The sequence below is a fragment of the Desmodus rotundus genome, chromosome 4 (assembly GCF_022682495.2).
Source record: "Desmodus rotundus isolate HL8 chromosome 4, HLdesRot8A.1, whole genome shotgun sequence".
In the NCBI taxonomy this organism is placed as follows: Eukaryota; Metazoa; Chordata; class Mammalia; order Chiroptera; family Phyllostomidae; genus Desmodus; species Desmodus rotundus.
In genome coordinates this window covers 141,892,499-141,917,459 of record NC_071390.1, presented here as the reverse complement: position 1 = coordinate 141,917,459, position 24,961 = coordinate 141,892,499, and the positions used below count along the sequence as shown (strand labels likewise).

The following is a 24,961-nucleotide window of genomic DNA, read 5'->3' as shown; positions in this document are numbered from 1 at the left end:
TACATCCAGCAAAGCTTTCATCTATAATGGAAAGGCAGATAAAGTGCTTCCCAGATAAGGTGAAGTTAAAGGAGTTCATCATCACCCAGCCCTAATTACATGAAATGTTAAAGGGACTTATCTAAGAAAAAGATGACCAAAACTATGAACAGTAAAATGACAAAAAACACAACTATCAACAACTGAACCTAAAAAAACAAACAAACAAACAAACAAACTAAGCAAACAACAAGAACAGGAGAGAATCACAGAAATATAGATCACATGGATGGTTATCAGCATGGGGAGGGGGCAGAGGGAGAATGGGAGAAAAGGTACAGGGAATAAGAAGCATAATTGATATGTTCAAAATAGACAGGGGAAGGTTAAGAATAGTATAGGAAATGGAAAAGCCAAAGAACTTATACATACAACCCACGGATATGAACAAAGTGGGGGCAAAACTGGAGGGTGGGGGGGGGTGCAGGGCAGAGGGGCATGGTGGGAGAGAAAAAATGGGACAACCCCTTGCCCTGCTGAGGTAATTCTCAATGCTGAATTTTTAAAAAGATACAGGGAAGTAATGACAACTCTGTGATTGAGAGTTTTATTCCTCTGAGGGTCACCAGCAGTAGCCCAGTTCTCTTCCAAGATATAAAGGGTCCTGAACAAAATGGAAGTCCCGTCAATCCCTGAGGTTCACAAAACACTAACCAAAAGCCTATCTCCCACAAATCTCCACCATACCTTAACCATGTTTGTATTGGTAATTGCTCCTTTATTTGTTGCCAGCTATTAATAACAAAATGGATTGAAGAACAAGTAAAGAGGGTGGGGTTGGGGATAACATAAATCACTCTAGCTGTAGTAGGGGACAGATGGATTTCTGGCATACCTACTTGGAACTGAGTGCATTTCCATATACGACACTGTCATTAATAGTGAGTATAAAGTATTATAAGAATAGTAGTGCTCTGGCCGGGTAGTTCATCTTGTTGGAGCATCATCCTGCACACCAAAAAATTGCAGGTTCAATGTCTAGTCAGGGTACATAACTAAGTTGCGAGTTCAATTTCTGGTGGGGGTGTGTGGGAGCAACCAATGCATATTTCACTCTCCCATCTAAGTTTCTAACCCCACCCTCTCTTCCTCTCTAAAAATCAACAAACATATCCTTGGGTGAGGATTAAAAAAATGTTTACAATATTTTTCATACATTATGGATTAGTTAGCATTGATGAGTAGGAAGAGAATGAGTCTAAGGATCAAATGAACTGATACAAGATTACTTCAAATGCAATAAATAGTCAGTGATTTCTAAATAATGACCTACAACTTAGCCTGTAGGAAAAAAAACCCTTTTACTATGTATGATGTGCCTCTCCATTTTCTAACACTTGCCCACAACTCATTCTATGGTAGTGCTTCTGTAAACACAGGAACACTAGGCTTAAAAGAAAATTCTTTACAATGAACATTAACTCCTGAATTCAACTTTCCCCATATGTAGCTTTAATTCATTTTAAACTTCTACTCTGGTTCCTTTAGCAATATATGTCAATTTTTCAATTTTTATAGACACTGTCCCTTACTCAAAGTCATATCTCACTATTAACTTTTCTTCTGTCCTTGCTGGCATTTCAGTTAATATCTAACCAGTATTATTATATCTTGGGCCACAAAGAAATTCTCTGAAAAGCAAAGGCTATATAGTTTACTATTTTCTTATAATTATATAAAAAATAAACTTATAAACTATTTATTTCATTTTTAAATAAGTGATTTGTATAGCACACAATATTTAGTATTAAATATTCCTTATCATTGCTTACATAAAATTTAGTATTTTAAAACACGTGCCAGAATAAAGGTAAATAAAAGAATTCAGAAGGAAAGTCCTTCTAACATATCTTATAAACAATATCACCTAAGTTGAGTTCATAATCCATCTACTATTTTTAAAAACTAAAATCTGAATAGATTGTGAGTGCTACCCTTTCAATGATTTTAAACATTAAGAGGTAAAGACAAGATGAAGAGAAAAATAGTCTATAGCATCAAATCTTTTCAGCTATATTATCACTTAACATCCCCTCCCAAATATTACCTCGGCAAGCACACAAGTCTAATATTAACTTTATACTATGTTTACCTCACAAACTTTATAGATTATCAGAAAATCTTAAGTTATTACAAAATAAAATGCATAAATGGATTTTAAGTTTGACAACAAAATCAAACTTGTACATGCTAAAAGTAAAACTTAAATAGTATTTACACACTGATAAAAGTGCCAGCTAAAATTTAGAGCTAAACAAATTTGACTAACTTAATACAATGTTTTACTCTAGTATTCAACAACTGCAAAAACTCACAAAATAAAAAAACCTAATTTGTTCCTAGACAAGAAAAATGATTAATAAATAAAATCATCAGCACTGGTATTTATTTAACAAAGACCTACATTTAATTGTCCTTTAAAAATAACATGACAGGGTATATATTAAGATAAATCTGATCATACAACGAACACTTCTTTAAACAAGATAATGCTCATGAAGTGGAGGAACAGAAGAGAATCATTGGTAAGACTTCCTCTTCACAATTTATAATGAGCCCTAAATGGGAATCCCGTGCTCATGGATTTAAAGGCTGAAATAAAATCTGATGGTGCTTCTTACTAAAACTGTGAATTAAACCAAATCTTCCATTTTCCCATCAGTAATCCAAACAATACAAAGCAAGGCAGAACTTACTAATGTCATCATCACAAAACCACCTCATTAAAGAAATGAAAATGAGTATGTGTACTTGCTGCCTAAGACCTACAAAGAATTGTATAAACCTAAACAGTGCTCTAAAGGTGAATATAAAGTTATAATTATTATTTAACTCATAAATGGAAAATTAATTTCAAGATTAAAAAGTCAGCATTTAAAATGTTTACCTTGAAAAAAGGCACAAACATAAATTCAAACCAAATTAGTTTTTAAATAACATTAGCTTTTCAATCACCTTCCCAATCCCAAGTATTTTTTTGTTGTTTTTATTTCTTTTTTTTTTTTTCAATCCCAAGTATTTACAAACATGAAAATGTCAGGTGATTTAGCTTTTAATACAATCTGTAGAAATATGTTCCAAACTGGTTTATAACAACTGTTTCAGAGTAATATTCTTTTCTAACTGAAGGTGTCCTCTGTATCGTCACTTTACTAAAAAACAATTCAAAGACATAATCATTTTCCTATGTTGGCAGTATGTCCTTGACTGATTCTACAGCATTTATTAGTTTACTAAAAATTATTCATAACCTTTAATATAAGAAGAAATGTAAGCAGAAAATAGCTAAGTCAGAAGAAGACAGATTAGTATTAGGCAAGCTTTTAATGTTTTAATTAAAAGACAAAATATTCTCAAGCAAATGGTATGACATTTGTCCATTAAAAAAAAATTATAAACCATGAGTATCACTGAGAGGGGAAAAAAAACAACAAAGAATATATAGAACTTCCAAATTGTTCTATTATAAAGAAAAAAAGCTGATTAGACTTTACTTACATGTGAAATAATCAGTTAATACTATATCACAACAGACTATTACTGCTGAAGTCACCTAAAGATTTTGTAAGATGACCACAGTAACAAATGCAAGAAATCCCTTTCATGTTTTCAATCAAGTTATATTTCAAATTTTCAGTTGAAATGGATACAATCATATTCACAAATATGGCATTATTTTAGACCTGTTTGTCTTAATACTCAATCAAAAATTTTCAGTATTTCAATGTCTACATTCAGCTATCAAGAACTTAATTTTATCTAAAAAAGGAAAAATCTATTAAGTCGATGTGCTACATATTTAGCAACAACAAATTCACTTACTTTTTTTTCTTTCTCATGATGTTTATCCTGAGAGTGAGAGGAAGAATCACTTAAACTTTGATCATATGACCTATTAGATCCCCGTTTGCTCTTTTTCTAAAAAAGAAAATATATATACATATATGTATATGTATATAAAAAAATTTTAAATAATCGTTTTGTTAGGCTTAAACCAATTCAAGTGTGAAGTATTTCAAAATGTCTACTATTGTAAAAAATGTCTCACTATTTTAAAATATATAACTAGGCACCATCCATATATTACCCATTGCATTGTAAAGAAAAATCTGACCCTAAATTTAACATTAATGCCATATTTTTGTACATTTATTAAAATGTGTGAAGATAGGCTACAGTTTCAAACAAGCAATAGCTTATTTGTCACTTTATCACACAACCACCTCATTAAAAAAATCAGCTATAATTTTCAAGTTTTGCTTTAAAAAAGAAAAGTTTCAACCAAAATAGAGAGTGCCATATTGAAGAAGGATGCTAAGACTAGAGGAAAAGAAAATATCTGAAGAGTTATACTTTATGCCACTAGGAAAAGCAAGAAGCTTTTTAATCTCAAACAGAATTAAGGCATACAGTTTTCTAAAAACTTGTTTCTGCAGTTAAGAAGAAAAATTAAAGAAAATGTCAGTGTTAGATCCATGCATTTTTCAAAGCATTACTAATAGTATCACACATTTCTGTTTAAACTGTTTACACAGTTTCATAATAAAGTATGGTAGGAGTTATTTGAGGTGTTCACAACTTGGTGGTACCATAACTAATCAGTTTATACTAGATAAAAATGACTATAAAAGGTGCTCAAATTCCATGCATATACACATCTTATACAAGAACAGCATGTCAATAATTAGCAATGAGAAAATTCTATTCACACAAACTTTAAAATTCTTCATTATTTTTATATTTTATCTATATCATCTGTCATTTAAAAAATAAAAATTCCAACATGCTTTTAGACACCTAAGAAGCAAAATTTTGAATTTTGTTCTCTCAAAATTTCTCTTACATACTTCAGTCTTGTCAGTTATTAAAATACATCAGTTTCCAATATCAAAAAATATATACACATACTTTTAAGTATTTCATATACATGAATCAGAATATTGGAGTTGTGAACTGTTCATTTCAAGAAAAATGGATCCCTAGTGCTATTATTTACCAGGGAGGGAGGGAGGTAAGAGAGAAGAAGGGAAAGATGAAAGGAGGAAGAGAGGGAAGGAGGGAGGAGGGGAAGAGGGAGTGCCCCAGCCTCAATGGCGAGGTAACAAAATTTTTTTAAGACACTAAAGGAAAACAAAGAAGCCTTAAACTTCAGTATACATATCTGATTGCTATCAATGACAACTGAGAAACAGACACTTGGGACATTAAAAAAATATTGGTCCTTCAAAGGAACATGAACACAAAATATTTAATAGTTAATCAAATATTACTATCTTAATCATCCATGCTACTGTGTAACAGTAAAGACTAACCAAATCTAAAATAGTCCCCAAAGTTGGACTTAAATATATTTTCTTAAGATCTTTAACTAAGAAGTTACAAAACAGCCTTGTTTCAGTTTTACTATCTCCTAGTAAATAAATGGGTATACATATAAAAATAAACAGCAATAGTAATAAAGCAAAAAGATGAGAAACAAGAAATAGAGAATCACAAAATGCTTGTAGTCAAATGTCAAAATTCATTACCTAAAAATAGTATTGAGTTATACAGTTCTTTAAACATGTTTTTCCTACTAAATGTATATCAATATTTACTATTAACTAGTAATACATTCTAAATTAGAATGTTAGGATATTTGCTTTTATTAATGAAGTAAAGCAAAGCAAGATCTTTTAAAATTATTAGGTCTTTTTATCCTCAGTAAAGAACATGCAAAGCAAACCCAATCTCAAAGAAAAAATCAAAGGAAAAGGATTAGATTATGCCTTCTTTAAGAGTCAACTCTATTGTCAAAATTAATCACTTAACAACATTTTAATATTAAATTCTTACCAGCTTACTAAAATGGTATTTACAGTAGCCACAGTATTGGACATTATCTGCACCATTCCCTTCTTCTTCACAAAGTAGTCCAGCAAACTGAGCACTGAAAATAAAAGCCAATTATATCAATGAAATTTCAAACCTATATATATAAACTGAAATTCACTTCCAAGCACGTAAAGTTTAAAAAAAAAAAGAAAACTTAGATCTCCTAAGAGAAAAAGACAATATAAAAAGTTTTGTCCTGGCTGTGACCAAGTATATTTCACCCAACCAGTGGTTATTTTTTAAAGTTATATTTATGGTTTAATATAAACTTTTCGTTATATTTTATATCACAAAGCATACAATGAATCTCTTTAAGAAATCCCCTCCACAAATAATTACACTTCATTTTACTTTTCAATCTATACTAGAGGTACAAACGGAAAGGCCAGGCCTCTAAAAGGCTGAAATGACATGTGATGGCATTTGCCCACAGATGCAGACCACATACTGTTAGAAGGAAAATGCTTCAAGTCATAGCACAATATAATAGGCGAGAAAAACACAACCTGTGTTTTTCAATCAAAAACAATGTAAGAAATGGAACTGAAACCTAAGTTATGATATTCACATATTTTAAAAATACAAAGTGCTAAAGTTTATAATCTAATCATCATCTTCTCAATTTAACCTTCCACTTTTAACAATCCAAAATTACAGTTATCAGTATACATCTCATAGCCAAAAAATGAACTTTCATCATGGAAAAATTAAGTATAGTATTAAGAGAATTTACTAAAAAAATATTTTACACTCCCCCAAAGTAATCTAAAATAGATTTCATAAATCCACACACTAAGAGTTCAGGAAATAAAACATGTGCCTATATTGACTATTAAATATAGACTGATTCTTAGAATTAGTAAGTAAATGGATTTCACAGACTTTTTATCTATTATGTTGAATTTTTTAGGATAATTTTTGCTCTTGAAATTTTATGCTGAAAAAACATCAGAGTAACTTTGTAAGAAGTAGCCACGATAAAACTAAGAATAATGCTGATTGCTTTTTTCCTCCTTAAAATACAGACAGCAAGAAATGCTACTACCATTCATTAAATCCTTACTAATATTTCAGGCACTGCACAAAGTTTACCTAATAACAAATCAAAGGGTAGGTAACCAACACTAATATTTTAAATGAAATGAAACTGAATAAAGACATTAGAACCAGGATCCACCTACCGAAAATTCACACTGGTAAATACATTTAATTATTAGAATTACCTTTATCACAAATAAGTAAATCTAAACATAGACACTATCCCAATAAAATTTACTGTACATAGCATTTGGGTACCTAATTCTTTCATTTACAAGGTAGTCCCAATTTCAGCTCTGTACACTGATGGAAACATACTTACCATGTGACATGGAAAGCCTGTCTACATCCATGTTTATTACATGTCATGCAAGCTCCAGTGGCTGCTTTGCTTTCTCTTCCTTGTTCATCACAAATGTAGCAAGTCTTATGAAAGAAAAACAAAAACAAAAATGAAAATCTGAATTTTACACTTATCTTCAAGAGTCAAATCATGTTTCACTATCTAACCTACTTTACTTCAAAACATGAATTCATGTTTTCTGACTATAACCTAATTTTTACAAACAATACAAACATAAAAACATAAACAAGGACATATAAATAAGACCTAGGATTTCACAAAGGCACTGTCTTCCTAGACTCAAAATCCCTGCAAAATAAGAAGAATCTTGACCTGACCAGGTGGCTCAGCTGGTTGGAGCATCACCCTGTACACCAAAAGGTTTTGGGTTTGATCCCTAGTCAGGGCATATACCAAGGTTGTGGGTTTGATCCCCAGTTGGAGCTTGTTAGGGAGTCAACTAATCAATGTTTCTCTCAGTGTCTGTTTGTCTCTCTTCCCCCTCCCCAAAAATCAATAAGCATATCCTCAGATGAGGATTTAAAAAAAAAAGGTAAGAATCTTTACAGGCACTGAGTCCAGAGACCAGGACATTGCCTACCACACTGTGGTCTGAAAACCTCCTCACCAATATTCACCTGATTCCTGTAACAATGTTGTAAAAAGAGGTAAAAAGAAATTTTGCCCTTCATTTCTTCTGGAAGTAAGCATATCTAAGGGAGTTTCATACAGGTAGTTGGGAGCTAAGAGATGAAAGACAGTCCTATGTGAGTGAGCAAGGTTTAGGCCAGTCTAACTGTCTACAAAAATCTGACATGGGCTCATTTAGCCCTGCCAACCTGACATACTAGGCCTGAAAAAATTACTTTAGCTAAGGTCAGAGATACTGGCTAACAGACACTCCTAGCAATTCTGACTGACATCTGTTTACTTCTACCAAATGCAAATAGCTGAATTTCATAAAAGACTTAATTACATAAATGGCAAACTATGAGTATCTGTATAATGAATAAAATTCTTAGCTGACTAGAAGTTGAGTAAACAAAATTAATGTCTAACTACATATAATCAGGTGATATACTTCTAAAATGAGACCAACTTCTGAACAGTAATAAGGTATAATCTAGCCAATTTCAATAGGATCACATGAATTTTTGGAGCTAAAGAGATTTTCCCCCACCATGCACTATGGTACCAAATAACATCATTCAACAGCATGTACCAAAAAAGCCTAATATCTAATTGGGTACACAAATATAAAATCTTCTGTTGAAAAAAGGATTCACACTGAGCTGAATTACAAAAATTACTTCATACCTATAAAAAGTAAAGTCTCAAGTTACAACAAAACTATTTACCTAGACATACTAAATAAGAACATCTCTAACTGTTCAAATTACAAAGACAGTATGAAACAACTACAATGGAAGAATTTAACATACATTTTTTTAGCCTACAAATGATCAAGAAGATTAAAAAAGAAAAAGATAGAGCTGACTAACAGAGTAACATTTTATGTAGTGAAATTCTTGGAAAATATATTGTACAAATAGGCCTCAAAGAATATATCTGTAACTTCCAAAGGGCTGACCATGAAAGACACCATCATTTGACCATTCAATAAAACTAAAAATTACAATGACTCTTTATTAAAAAATAAATAAACAGGAGGTAGAACATCAGGACTACTGGAATGGCAGAGTGAAGAGCACCACTGATTTTCTCCCTTGTGAATTAACCATTTCACAGGTGAAAAACAACATTCTGAAGTCTCTAAAAATTGTCCTAAAGACATGCAACAAATAGAGAAAATTTTATTCAAGAAGATCTAAATTTCAAGAAGAGTGTCTGTGACTTTTGAGCCATAATCAGCTCCCATCACCACATGCCGCCTCCACACAAAGGGCCAGCTCCCTGTTTTGGAAGTTCCCTTCGTTGAGTGTGATCCGAAAAGATGAGGGCTTTCTCTCACCTCAACTCCTAGTCTAAGGCTATATTTTCACTCTAGGAGGGTAAGGTCTCCAGTACTCTTCTCATCCTGCACATCCCTGGTAGCTTCCACTCACAAACTCCCACCTTGACCTAACAACAGGCCAGGAATCCTGGGGTCCTATCATCCCTTCCCCAGCTCGCTAGTAGAATAAACAAGCTAGGATTACTCTATCCAGCAAACCTATCATTTAGAATCGAAGGGCAGATAAAGTGCTTCCCAGACAAGGTAAAGCTAAAGGAGTTCACCATCACCAAGCCCTTATCATATGAAATGTTAAAGGGACTTCTTTAAGAAAAAGATCAAAACTATGAACATTAAAATAGCAATAAATATGTAACTATCAACAATTAAATCTAAAAAACTAAGCAAAGAAGCAGAACAGAAATGGAATCATAGATATGGAGAACACTGAGATGGTGGCCATTGGGAAGGACGGTGTGGGGGACTGGGGGAAAGGTGAAGGGATTAGGTACAAATTGGTAGGTACAGGATAGGCAGGGGGATATTAAGATCAAGTACAGGAAATGGAGTTGCCAAAGAACTTATATGCATGACCTACGGACATGAAAAAAGGAAGGGGTGTCACTGGAGGAGGGGGTACTGGGTGGAGTGGAGCAAAGGGAGAATAAATGGGAAAACTGTAGTAACATAATTTTTTAAAAAAAACACTTTGGTTGTAAACAATTAAGACAGAACTGGCAGCTCCAAAATACTAGTAGAAACAAGCAAAACATTAGGCCAGCAAGAGAAAGATAGCAAATAAGGACCCTGGATCACACTCCTCTCTGTGGGTCCAGAAGGCTATGGACACGAACTAGGTTGTACCCAATAAGGAGAAATCAAAGTGGGATTTGGGGCAGACTTAAAAGCATTCCCTAAAGCCACACACAAACCCATCAATCAGTAAGGCTCAAGGGGCTTTAGTACAACCTATGATCAAAACTGGCTGAACAATAAGTTACTCTTAGGGCAACTCTTAACAATCCAGACTTGAAAATAAAATCACATTCATATCAAATGGTCTAAGAGACTGTGTGCATACTCAAGGCTGCATGCTCTCAGAAAGGACTGAAGAGAAAGCCTCAGATGATCTCCTTGAAAAATAAATCTAAGTCACACACAAATATGAAATGGCAAAGGATTAAAGTCTAACTACCTAAGAGGGCTTAAGCACAATCTTTAACTAATAAGTGGTTTATGTTGACCCAAAGGCAATATAAGAAGTCAGGCTTAAAAAAAAAAAAACAGGAAAGACATCTGAGCAAGGCCATCCGAGACTATATACATTGTTAGGAAAATACACATCAGAGAATTATTCCAGCCAAGTTGTTACATAATTGATCAAACAAACAACAATGAAACCCACAAGGGAAGAAAGAATTATTCTCCAGAGTACAGGAGTGGGGCAAAAGTAGGCTTACAATTATGAGTATGTAAAATAGAATTTATTCTTGTATTATTATTTTAATTAGTGCATTATTCTCCATACAAACAAATGTAAACCTACTTTTGCCCCACCCTGTACTATCTAAAATGTCCCGTTTTCAACAACAAAAAAATTATAACACACAGAGAAACAGGAAAGTATGATCTTTTGCACAAGAAGAAGGCGGCAAACATTTGAAACAGCTTGAGGTTGAACTTAGAAGACTTCAACCAAATGGAAATTTTGGAGTTTAAAATTCACTAAAGGGCTCAACAGATTTGAGTTAGCAGTAGAAAAACAAGCAACAAACTTAAAAATAGGATCAACAGAGATTATACAATATAAATATTCTTTAAAATTATACTACCTAAAGAACAGTTTCTGAGAAATGTGGGACACCATCAGGTGCACCAACTTTTATGTATGAGAAAACCAGGAGTGAGAGAAAAGGACAGAAACTGTATCTGAATAAATAATGTCCTAAAACTTCCCAAAATTTATCAAAAACAGTAATCCAAAAGGTTAACCTCAAACAGGATAAAAATGTGTAAATCCACACTCAAAATGATACAGGCCAAAAATAAAGAGAAAATCTTGATAACATGAAAAAATGACTCATCACATACAAAGAAACCACAATAAATTGAACACCTGAGGTCTTATCAATGAAGACACTGTCTGTCTCAAACAATGAAGACAGAAGGCGGCATAAAAACTATTCAAAATGCTGAAAGAACAAAACAACCAACCAAGAATCCTATATCTAAGAAAGCTATACTGCAAAAATAAAAGTGAAATAAAGACATTCTCAGACAAACAAAAAGTGAGATACTTATTCTTCAAACTTGACTAAGAAGGAATATTAAAGGAAATTCTTTAGGCTAAAACCAAGTGACACTAAACAAAAACTGCAATCCATATAAAAAACAAAGAGCTTCAGTGAATTATACCCCAAAAAGCTGAAATTAAAACACTAATTAAAAACAAATGGAGAATATTATGCTAAGTGAAATAAGTCAGCCAGAGGAAGACAATTACCATATGATTTCATTTACATGTGGAATGTAATGAACAAATAATAGAAACATAAGCATACATACATAGAACAGACTAGCAGCTGTCAGAAGGGAGAGGGGTTGGGGAGCTGGGTGAACAAAAAGTGAAGGGATTAAACAAACAAATAAATAGACAAATAGACAGAGACAACAGTATGGTGATAGCCAGAAGGAAAAGTGGGGATGAAAAAGACTACTTTGGGTGACAGGTGCAAACAGCAGTATACAGATGATGTTTTGTTGAGTTGTACACTTGAAACCTATACAGTTTTGTTAACCAATGTCAGCCCAATAAACTCAATAAAAAATATGTTTAAATAAAAAAGAACAGAGAGCTCTGACAAAGGTAATCATTTTCCTACAAAATGATTTCCTACCATTTTTAGGAAATGATAAAAGATCTGATAAAAAACTATATAAGTAGATATTTCTTTCTTATTCTTCTCTTAATTTGAAAAGCAATTGCATAAAACAATGCCCATAAATTTTATTGTTGGACTATAACATATACAAACATATCTGACAATGAGAACACAATCGAAGAGGCTGGGAATAAACCTATATTAGAGTAGGAAAATAACACCATATGGCAACTTGAACCCATAGAAAGAAATGAATAACAAAAATGGTAAATAGGAAAATATACATATACCCACGCATCCACACCATTAATGAATGTCCTTCTCTTAGCTCCTTGAAAAGACATAAGATGTATAAAGCAGTAATTTTAACAATGTACTACTGGGTTTGTAGTATATATAGACATACTATCTATAATAGCACAAAAAGGAGGATAGGAATGGCTGTATAGGAATGAATTTTCTACATTACTGAAATTAAGTAGATTCTGCTAAGATGAATATTGTAAGCCCTACAGCAACCACTAAGAAAACTGTCCAAGAAAATATAATTTTAAAATAATGAAAGGAATAAAAATGGTACACTAGAAAATATCCATGTAAGATTAAAGAAGGCAGGAAAAAAGAAACACAGAGGAGCCCTGAGTGGTGTGGCTCATGCAATTGGGCATCATCCCGCAAACCTAAAAGTCAATGGTATGATTCCCAACAGGGCACATGCCTGGGTTGTAGGCAACAGGCAACCAATCAATGTTTCTCTTGCACATCCATATTTTTCTCCCTCCTTTCTCCTCTCTCTCTCTCTCTCTCTCTCTCTCTCAAATAAATAAATAAACAAACAAAATCTTCTAAGAAAAGAGAGTAACAAAGTTGTCAACAAAGAAACAAAAACTAAAATGGCAGACATAAATCCAACTACATTAATAATATCATTGAATGTGAAAAGTACTTCAACTGAAAGGCAGAGACTGATAAAATAACAAGTTCCATATGCTGTACACAGAAGGCATATTTTAGATTTAAATTTACAAACTAGTTGACGGATGAAAAAAATTTGCCATACAAAGTGAAAGCAGAAGACAACTGGAATGTCTATCATTATATCGGACCCCCTTCCCCCAAAAAACCACTTTGAAACAAAAAGATAAAGAGGGACACTTTCTAATATAGAAAAGGCTGCTCTGACTAGTATGGCTCAGCGGGTTGGGCATTGTCCCACAAAGCAAAAGGTCGCTGGTTTGATTACTGGTCAGAGCACATGCCTGGGTTATAGGTTCAGGCCCTGGTCGGGGTGCATTCTAGGGGCAAGCAATCATGTTTCTCTCTCATATGGATGTTTTTCTCCCTCTCATTCCCCCTCCCATGTCCATTATCAAAAAATAAAATAAAATCTTTTAAAAGAATGCCAATCCATAAGAAAGTTATAATAATTTTAATTATATATATGCATCTAATAACAGAGCCCAAGACACACAAATCAAGACACAAAAAAAGTGATTAAATAATTTAAAGATCCTAGCACCAAGATGGTGGCATAGGTAGACACACTGTGCCTCCTCGCACAACCAGAACTGACAGAAAATCGAATGGCAAGGAAGTCCGACACCAAGGAAATAAAAAATAAACATTCATCCAGACCAGTAGGAGGAGCAGAGACCAGCAGCCGGGGCGGAGAGGACTTGCGTGGCTATGGTGGGACCGAGACTGGCGGAGTGTGGGATGAATGAGGCAGGCAGTCCGACCACTGGCAGACCCTGTGGCCCCACATTCACGCAGATAAACTGAGAGGGCCAGACTCAGAGTGGCGGAGAACGGGGCAGGCAGAGTGGTGGGTAGCACCCCGCGGCCCCACATTCACACACAGATAAACGGGACAAACGGCGGAGAGCAAAGCAGACCGCGCAACCCAGGGCTCCAGCACAGGAAATAAAGCCTCAAACCTCTGATTGAAAACACCCGTGGGGGTTGGTGCGGCAGCAGGAGAGACTCCCAGCCTCACAGGAGAGGTCGTTGGAGAGACCCACAGGGGCCTAGGCGTGCACAAGCCCACCCACTCGGGAACCAACACCAGAGGGGCCCAGTTTGATTGTGGGTGGCAGAGTGGAAGACTGGGGTCTGGTAGAGAGTGGAGTGGGCGCCATTGCTCCCTCTCGGCCCCTCCCCCACATACAGCATCACAGACCAGCAACCAGCGTTACCCCGCCCCAGGGAACACCTAAGGCTCCGCCCCTTTAACTAACAGATGCGCCATGACCAAAAAAAAAAAGGGCCAAATGACGGAACACTTCAAAGCTCCAGAAAAAATACAACTAAGCGAGGAAGAGATAGCCAACCTATCGGATGCACAGTTCAAAACACTGGTTATCAAGACGCTCACAGAACTGGTTGAATATGTTCGAAAACCAGATGAAAAAATGAAGCCTATGCTAAGAGAAACAAAGGAAAATGTACAGGGAACCAATAGTGATGCGAAGGAAACTGGGACTCAAATCAACGGTGTGGACCAGAAGGAAGAAACAAACATCAAACCAGAAAGGAATGAAGAAACAAGAATTCAAAAAAATGAGAGGCTTAGGAACCTCTAGGACATCTTTAAATGTTCCAACATCCGAATTATAGGGGTACCAGAAGGAGAAAATGAAGAACAAAATATTGAAAACTTATTTGAACAAATAATGGAGAACTTCCCTAATCTGGCAAAGGAAATAGACTTCCAGGAAATCCAGGAAGCTCAGAGTCCCAAAGAAGCTAGACCCAAGGAGGAACACACCAAGGCACATCATAATTACATTACCTAAGATTAAAGAGAAGGAGAGAATCTTAGAAGCAGCAAGAGAAAAGGAGACAGTTACCTACAAAGGACTTCCCATAAGACTGTCATCTGATTTCTCCAGAGAGACCTTACAGGCAAGAAGGGGCTGGAAAGAAGTATTCCAAGTCATGAAAGACAAGGACCTACATCCAAGATTGCTCTATCCAGCAAAGTTATCATTTAGAATGGAAGGGCAGATAAAGTGCTTCTCAGATAAGGCCAAGTTAAAGAAGTTCATCATCACCAAGCCCTTATTATATGAAATGTTAAAGGGACTTACCTAAGAAAAAGAAGATCAAAAATAGGAACAGTAAAAATGACAGCAAACTCAGTTATTAACAACCACACCTAAAACAAAAACAAGAGCAAACTAGGCAAACAACTAGAACAGGAACAGAACCATAGAGATGGAGATCACATGGAGGGTTGTCAATAGGGGAGTGGGAGGGGCAAAGGGGGGGAAAGGTACAGAGAATAAGTAGCATAGATGACAGGTGGAAAATAGACAGGGGGAGGGTAAGAATAGTGTAGGAAATGCAGAAGCCAAAGAACTTATAAGTATGACCCATGGACATGAACTATAGGGGGGGAATGTGGGAGGGAGGGGGTGGGCAGGATGGAGTGGAGTGAGGAGGGTGGGAAATGGGACAACTGTAATAGCATAATCAATAAATATATTTAAAAAAAGAAAAAAATAATTTAAAGATCCTCATTAAATAGCTATTAAATCAAGAAGAAAGCTGTAAACTACCTGAGGATTTATTGAGAAAATGTTCACAAACAGGAAAATCATATCCAAATAAAATGTTAAATATGTCAATAAAGCTATACTCAGAGGCAAATTCATAGCCTGAAAAAGTTTTCACTTTTTAAAGGAAAAAAGCCATAATTTAATCTGATTTTTTCAATAAAAGTGTTCATATCAAGAGAATACAAGAGCCAAATTCCAACCCTGCTAAGAAGCAGAAAGCTTGAAGAGTATTATGCCAAACTTAACAAAAAAAAAAGCTATTTAAACTAGAAAACAACAACTTCCTGATACTATAAAAGATTAAAAGTTTTGCAGTTGCAAGGCAACCAAGTAGCTTGAACTCCAAAAAGAGATGTACTCTCCCCACAACCCACTAAGAACCACAAGACGCTCAGACTACAGGAGGAAATGCAAAGAAGAAATCAGCTAAAATTTTAACAAATTGCTAAAGGCTGATTATAGGCTAGTTTGCAAACACAGACAAAATACAAGTTCACACTCACTCACAGGCTATATTCTATAAGGTTTTAGAAGGAGCTCATGGAGAAGATTGAAAGAAAGGAGTCAAAACAACCAGAAAGAATCTCGCTCAGAAGTGCAGGTGTAAAGAAAGAAATCAGGCACCATTAAGGGGAAGATATGAAATACTACCTCTTGTCCACTCCTTTCAAAAGCCTTAAGCATCTGGGGGATTGGCAGCAAACTCTATCATGCCTAAGGCATGGATAAAGACCCACCATGGTGCCCTGGCTGGTGTAACACAGTGGGTTGAGAGCAGGCTGTGAACCAGAGTCACTGGTTGAACTCCCAGTCAGGGCACATGCCTGGGTTGCAGGCCAGGTCCCCAGTGGGGGCCACGTGAGAGGCAACCACACATTGACATTTCTCTCTCTCTTTCTTCCTCCCTTCCCTGCTCTCTAAAAATAAATAAATAAAATCTTAAAAAAAAAAAAAAACTACCCACCATGGTTAGGAGAACGAAGGAAAAAAATCTTCTATCCCTTTGGCAAAGAGCAAATAAAATTCCCAACCATAGGATCCACAAACAATACAATAGTACTAGAGGTCTTCTAGGCAGGAAAAGGGGCAGGAAGCTCTCTCACAAGTCCTTCCACAGATACAAAGCAAAGTATGTCATAAGGAGAGGGATAAGGAACCTCTGAGGCCCAGATATACAAAGCTACCAAAACTAAGGCTGGACCAACACCAGAGAAACCCCAAACCAAAAATATCAAATAAAAAACAACAGCAATCTAACACCAAAGGAGAGGCAAACGTGTAGTAAAGTCACAGCACAGAAAGAACTACCTCCTGTGGCACAGTAAACAATATAGCTGAAAGGTGAGCACGGAACACAAACATCGTGGAACCAAAAACCCAATACTCCAGCCCTCAATTGACACATATGGTATCATCAGAAGAGGACTAAGGGAAAAGGCCACACCAAAGGGTACAGAAGACAGATCATCAGCCATAGAGAATTATTCTCAGGTCTTAGAAGCTAAGACCTGAGAATTTTTCTGCTAAATTACAAACCTGCTTTACACCAGTAGCCCCCTTTTTCCTTCTTATTTCTCCCTTTTGGAATAGGAATTTCTATACTATACCTGTCCCACCATTGTATCTTGGAAGCAGATAACTCTTCTATATTTCACAGGTTCACAGATCAAAAGGAATTTTGCCTCAGGAAGGACCATATCCATGCCTGATTTAGAGGATTCGATTAGAAGATGGTATTTGGAACATTCAGGTTTATTATATTTAGATAAGATTTTTTAATTTAACAGTTGATATTAGAATAGATTAAGACTTTAAGAGATACTGGAATAGAATAAAAGGATTTTACATGCTGTAAGAACATTAGTGGAGGGACAGAGGCAGGTGGCAGATTACTATTGGTTGGATTGTGTCCCCCTCAAAAAGTTATGTGAAGTCCTAATAATCACCCCATTACCTCAGAATATGATCTTATCTGAAAATCAGGTCATTGAAGGTATAATTAGTTAATATTAGGGCACAGTGAATAAGGCCAGTGGCTCAATTGGTTGGAATATCATCCTGTACACCAAAAGGTGGCAGGTTCAATCCCCAGTCTGGGTGCATGCAAGAAGCAACTGATCAATGTTTCTCTCTCACACTGATGTGTATGTGTGTGTGCGCCTCTCTCCCTCATTCTGTCTCTTTCTCCTCCTCTCTAAAATCAGTAAACATACCCTCAGGTGAAGATATTTTTTTAAATACCTTAAAAAATAATAAAACCCAGAAGATAGCCACATGAGAACATAGAGACAAAGAAAAAACACCATGTGGATAAAGGGAAATGTTAAGGTGGTACACATCTACAGAGCCAAAGAATGCCCAGGACTGCCAGCCATCACCAGAGGCTAGGAGAGAGGCATGGAACAAATTCTCCTTCTGAACTCTCAGAAGAAACCAACTCTGTCAATACCTTGATTTTAGACTTCTAGCTTCCATAAATTTCTGTTGTTTTAAGCCACCTAGTTTTTGCTACTTTGTTACAGCAGCCCTGGAAAACTAATACAGAGGCGTTTTATGAAAAACTGGCAATGAGTTAGTAATGTTTGGGAGTTGACTAAACACTGTGGGAGGGTTGACTCATTATATTACTATTTTAAACATGACAATTTACAAAATAGTTAAAAATAAAAGAAGCTATGTTATAGTAATAAAGATAAAAAATTAAACTTTACAAATCAGAAGCAAATTTGAACAAAATCATAAAACTCCAGAAATGTTCTTTATATTAGGTACAAAAGAAATCAAGAATTAGATAAAGGTAAAAAAAGAAAAACAAAACAAATTTTTCATATATTTTATTGATTATGCTATTATAGTTGTCCCAGTTTTTTCCCTCCTTTATCCCCCTCTGCCGTGCATCCCCCGTCCCACCAGCATTACCCACCTAGTTCATGTCCATGGGTCATACATATGAGTTCTTTGTCTTCTCCATTTCCTATACTATTCTTAACCTCCCCCAGTCTATTTTGTACCTACAATTTATGCTTCTTATTCCCTGTACCTTTTCCCCCATTCTCCCTCCTGCCCACTGATAACCTTCCATGTGATCTCCATTTCTGTGATTCTTTTCCTGTTCTAGTTGTTTGCTTAGTTTATTTTTGTTGTTTTTTAGGTTCAGTTGTTGATATGTGAAGAAAATTCAAAGGAGATGAGGTGACACACAAAGTATTCAACACTTTCAAAAGTCAAAACCAATCTGTAAAGAAAATATCAGTTAGTTTTATACTTTTAGAAAGATCTGTATGTTCTTAGGTGTCACAGAGCACACCAATCCAGTAGCCTACTTCAAACCAGACTTTCGTGCAGGTAAGATGCATTTATTTCCTCATCATTGTGGGGAAGAGGTGGCAGATACAAAGAGCACTTGACTAATCCCCTAAAAGTGGGGTCATATGGTGCATTATCTGGGAATTTGGGTTTTCACAGTTTAAGAGCAGGTCAATGCTTTGAACTTTCAAAGGAAAAAACAAAAAACCCTAGACCTATAACAGGGAAAAATGGCAAGTTGTGTATTCCTCTTCAACTTAAGAGCAATCTTTACCAGCAGTATTAACTTGATCAATATTACAACTTGTTGCTAGATGCTCAGCTTCCTTCTGACACTATTCCATCGTTTTCTATTATCCGAGCACCGCTGAAAGGTACTGTTGGGGGATGAAATCTCATTATTCCAATTTCAGACCCAAAATGTAGCCTTATTTTCTTATTTGATATAATTTTTTCCCTTCTATCTAGAAACTCAGATCATATTACTCTCTGTGATTACAGACAGACATTTATATGGCCCTGTGAAATACAACTTCCAATTTTCTTCCTTTTAAAATACTAACTAACGTAACCTACCTCCCAACCTACATAACCCCTCCATTTTCAACCCCTCTCTCTACCTGCACATTTTATTGTTACCTTGCCATTTCCCTAACAAGTCAATCAATTTTGACTTGCAGTCAATATAAATTTATCTAAAAGCATTAATTTGACAGAAAAGAAGGCCTAAACCAGCAGTATGAAAGATGACCACAAAGGAACCTCCCTCAATGTTGCAGGATGGATGAAGGCATAGATAGGCCTAGCCAGCTATAATATGTTGTCAAAGTCTTCCCTCAGCTGTGATAAAAACCACTCAGCCAACATATCCAGATATGTGATTCAACCACTATCTTCATCATCAAAAAATAATGAATCATGTGTGCATTATGGCACAAAGGACATTAATTTCTGGCAATCCTTACATGTTTAATTTCAGCATTTCAGCTTTTAGTGCTACATATGGCAACTGGACTCTCCCCTTAAAAAACAACATTTGACAATGAACAAAGTCATTTTCATCTTCCATGTGACTTTGAAATCTGCAGAAGTTGTATCATTTTGTTTTATGTATCTCATTTCCAGCATACAGAATATATCAGATAAATGCCACTTGGAGAAAATGAGCCAGAGTAACGGTTGCAGCTATTTCTGTCAATTTCTTGGAACAATGCTGAATGGTAATGAGAATCAGTATATAACTTCCTTAGTCCCACAAGGCTGCTCTGTGCTTATGTACAGAAATTTGTTTACACAGAGAAAATATCTCTGTATTACAAGTGCAGGAAAATATGAATAACACTGTAATTTGGTGCATGCTGTATGTTCCTATATAACCTAACTACTTTAAAAGATTCCAAGTTTTTAATCACCCTGTATGCCTGACACTCCCCCCCCCGCAAAACTATAAAGTATAATTGTGTGTCTATGAGTATTTTCTTTAAGTAACCAAAACTGAAAGGCAAAAAAAACCCCTAAGGTATATACAGGCAAAAATTTAGTATAATTATTTACAGTACATAACTTAAGAAAACCTAACAATTTAAGAGGTATATTGGCAAAAAAAAAAAAAAAAAAAAAAAAACCCAGTTCTGATGGCCTAACAAGTAATCAAATAAAAATTACACTAATTAGATACCATTTTCAACTACTGAATTTTAAAAATATTTAAAATAATTTGTAATAATAGTGTGGTACAAGTGGCATTTTCACAAATTATTAGCTATAAAAATTTGGGAAACAATGAGGCAGTATTATAAGAACTTTAGAAACAGGTTTAGTCAATGACACAATAATTCTAATTCTAGATTTCTAGCCAAAGGTAATTAATAATCCAAAACACAGGGGAAAAGCCTTGGTGAAGCAAGTTTCTGCCATGCTTTTATATGTAACAGAAAAATAGCTCGATAAAACCTTAGTGTTCAGTAATATGGAAAGGGTAAAGCAAATTATGGCACAAACATTAGAATTATCAGTAAAAAGCCAGGAATAAAATCTGTATTTTGGCCTAATTATAACTCTTTTCTTACTTATAGATCAAAAAACAATTAGAAAGCAATGCCAGACCTGGCCAGGTAGCTCAACTGATTAGAGCATCATCCTGGTATGCCAAGGTTGTGGGTTTAATTCCCAGTCAGAGCACATACAGGAATCAACCAATGAATGAATAAATAAGAGGCACAGCAAATCAATGTTTCTATCCCTCTCAAATCAACAAGAACAACAACAATAAAAAGAAAATACCCAAACACTTTAAATACAGGGGTGGGCAAAAGGTTTACATTCTGAGTACACACAACAGTTTATTCTGGTATCCTTCATTAATTACTGTATTATTTATTTGTATTACAACTGTAAATCTACTTTTGCCCATCCCTATATTTAATTTTAAATGTATTATTTTTAAATATATCAAATATTAAATTATTTAAGTGTTATTTGATATAATCTAAAATTTGGTAATCCTCATCATGACTGGGAAGTAGAAGTTTGAGGATCTACCAAGGGGAATTACTCCTATGCTCCTTGAGAAAAGATACTTAAAATATTTTATGTTACATCGTATTTGGGGTGTATGTTATTCTGGGGAAAGATTCCTTATGTTTTATCAGAATCTTGAAGACCTAAAAAAGGTAAAAAACCACTAGCTTAGAAAAATCTGACATCGTCTCAAAGTCTGTCTCCCAGCAGAATAATACACTTTACTGAGACTCCTTTAAAATCAAGCAGCTCACACAGATCAGTTTACCCAATTTTATGCACATTGATTCCAAGCTAAAATAGAGTAAAAGTCATGCCTTAATTCAAGGTGCTAGTGTTCCTCTGTAGTGTGAAAAAAGTAACTCCCAATACACAATTATTCCTTTATCGGTTTTTCATGAAGTAATTAAGTAACCTAAATCACCTCTACTAAAAGTTGCCAAAAAAACTCCCTTGTGCGTTATTACTCTTAATTTAGTGCAAAAAAAGACAGAGTAAATTCTCAAGAAGTCTGTGCAGAACACTGAACTATTTTATTAAAATTAAGTAATCAGCAAATTTGATTTGGCTTATGCACATCAGGGACCGTTTATAGGCTTTTTTACAGTTGGTTTAAATAGAACATCTATGGAACAGGAAGGTAAAGAACACCTAGACAACTCATACCTCTTTTGCAGAAATTATCCTATGTTCAATTTCTATTGATGGAACACAGTATCTAGGGTACCCATATTTTTCCTATGTGAAAATGCCTTATTCTAAACCCAGATGCCTACACCAGAGTTTCTCTGCTAGAAATTTAGAACTAAAACTCTTTGAGTCAGTTTCCTGTAGGGAACGCAGATAAAATAGGAACAGAATTATAGTGATTACTACATGGAAGCAGAAACAGACTACAGACATAAAAGACATTTGCAGGACCTTCAAAGATGGAGTAGACAGTATTCACTCTCTGACATTCTAGTTTCAAGTCTAATTCCCCATGTATGTTGTGAGACTTCCCAGTGTAGCCCTTCCTTCAACCCCATTTGCACTTTAGCTAGTTTTAGTAAATTTAATTTCTCACTAGAATAAAGTCTTCGGTCTTATATCTAAGTCCTTGTTATAATGTTTCTATGGAAAAACAATTTGTCAAATCTGATTTGCCTTGTTTTAATATCATATTGCCCAGCAATATATCTATCTTTAAGTATGTTTTTATAAAATCTTATCTCTTAATCAATTATACGTAACAGATTATATAAAAATCTATCATCTAAGAGTACCCAACACACCAAATAAACATTAAAATAAAAACTAACATAGGCAAATTTGTATGTTGGTCAGATTTTAATCCCATAATCTATTTTCATTCACCACTGTATACTGCTATTTCCGTAAGTTTAGATTCAAATGTTGCCTTTTGAAGTAAAGGATCAAAGAAATAACACTAAAGGAAATTATACTGCCATTCTTCCACAGTCCTTAGTAAACCCTATTTAATAGAATAACCTCTTAACTTTGGAATGGCAAAAAAAGCAATTAAAAGTGAAGTTGAATACAGAATACACAAAGAACAAATACATATATTTTTAAATGTACTATCCCCTGAGGGGAAAAATAGCAAATACAATAGAATGTGTACATGAATGAATTGGGGGGAGGGAGGGAGACAAAGACAAGAGATAAGCCAAAGAGGGAGATTCAAATTAAGAACGAGCTGAGGTACCAGAAAGGGCAAAAGAAATTTTTGATAGATACACAGTTGTGAGATAGTTTCGCTTTTCCAAACGATTCCATTATCCACCAAAAAAAGAATTTAAATGTTCACTTGAGTAGGATAAAGAAGCAAACAAAAACAAACATACATTAGATATATATAAAAGCAAATGTTCAATGTTTTGGCAGCAATTTGAATTATATCTTGGGATCTTATTATTATATTGTTAATATATGCTAACAAACAACTTGTAGACACATGACTCGTTTTACAAGCAAGGTAATAAATCCAACCAAGATATGCCAAGAATTTCAAACTTAATGTCTTCACACTAAGAAATGAGTCAGTTAACTTGACTCCTCTCTATATATTCTATTTTAGGTGAGGATGGTATGCCTGGTACTTACCTTCTTGAAACTGAAAATCCATTCTGATTTTTCTTCCTCATTAAACTAATTTGTCACATTAAACTAATCACCAAGCTTGGTCAATCAAGCCTCTTACAAATTACCTAAATGTTTCTGTCCCTTCATTTCTATCACTCTCTACCACTTCTAAGTCATTATTACCTTTCTGGAATACTGTGAAAGCCTAAACAGTTTCTACGTAACTACTTTTTTTCCTCTTTCTATCCCTCCTCTCCCAATCCTCCCTTCACTATCCATTAGAATGGCAGGCAGACCTAAGCATATACCTCCCAAATATAAGAACCCTTCAATAGAGATAAAGTTCAAGCTCCTTAACTTGATATATGAGGCCCTTGAAAATCTGGTCCTGACAATCTGTCTCAGCATTCTACACATCACATTCAAAGTCCCAGCAATACTGCCCTTCCTCTTCACCATTATGCCCCTCTCCCCAGCCCCTCTAACCCTCCCTACTATTTCCCACTTCAAAGCTTTTGCTCCTTCAGTCTGTAAAATCAATAGCCACTGATGTGCTCGCTTCTGTCTCCTCCCCTCACACCCAGCACCTGAAGACCAACCTTTTAAAAATCAAGGAAGTGGAAATGTTTTCTAAGATAACCCCTCTCTTTCTTCAGCCACGTTAGACTAGGTTAAGTGAAGAGTCTCTACTCTAGAATCCATGCACATACTACACAGTAAACAACCATTTATTTATGCATGTCTATCCAACATATTGAACGATGTATTCCTCATGCTTCCCCCATTGCCTCGTACATATAGTAGGAGATGCCATAAATGCTAAATAAATGAATAGATGGATATGTAAATAGCATAATCTGAAACCTAGTTTTTTTAAATGGCACTAACAGGAGTCCTAAAAATGCATGGAGAATATTCAGTACTTTCAAATTATTTTCACCCGAATACTAAATATATTGATAAAAACTTTTAAAAATAGCTGTCCACCACAATTCCTTTTGAAAAAAATTGAAAGTAAGTCAAACTAGCAATTCTTAGGTTGTCCTCTATCTTTGAGCTTTTACAATCCAATGACACCATGTTTTACAGAGTTTTTGATTTGCTTCTTTGTTTTCTCTATTATTATCCTTCCTATATTTATAAACACTCATTCCTTTATAGCCCCCTAATAGATTATTCAAAAGGATATAAAAAAGACATTATACATCATTTGCCAAATCTCGATGGAAATTATAGCTTTCTAAAAGAAATGCTTCCTTCACTCTGAAGAACACAGACTTCCATCTCAAAAGGGTTCACAAATCTCTATGTTGCCCCAATCTTCATATTTCCTTCTTAAAATTTATATATATTTTTTATT

At 35.0% G+C, this 24,961-nt stretch overlaps 1 protein-coding gene across 16 annotated transcripts in view; it reads right to left on the bottom strand.

Annotated features, from left to right (window-relative positions):
• Positions 1-24,961, bottom strand: part of MLLT10 (MLLT10 histone lysine methyltransferase DOT1L cofactor) — a 258,378-nt gene that overhangs the window by 122,265 nt on the left and 111,152 nt on the right. For 15 of the 16 annotated variants that reach the window (XM_053922164.2, XM_053922167.2, XM_053922168.2 and 12 more), the window contains 3 exons: positions 7,274-7,377; positions 5,875-5,968; positions 3,862-3,957 (listed from right to left, as the gene is read on the bottom strand). In XM_053922164.2, coding sequence (XP_053778139.1) covers positions 3,862-3,957; positions 5,875-5,968; positions 7,274-7,377 — 294 coding nt within the window. The remainder of the gene's footprint in view (positions 1-3,861; positions 3,958-5,874; positions 5,969-7,273; positions 7,378-24,961) is intronic. The other variant, XM_053922169.2, reaches the window with a different exon arrangement.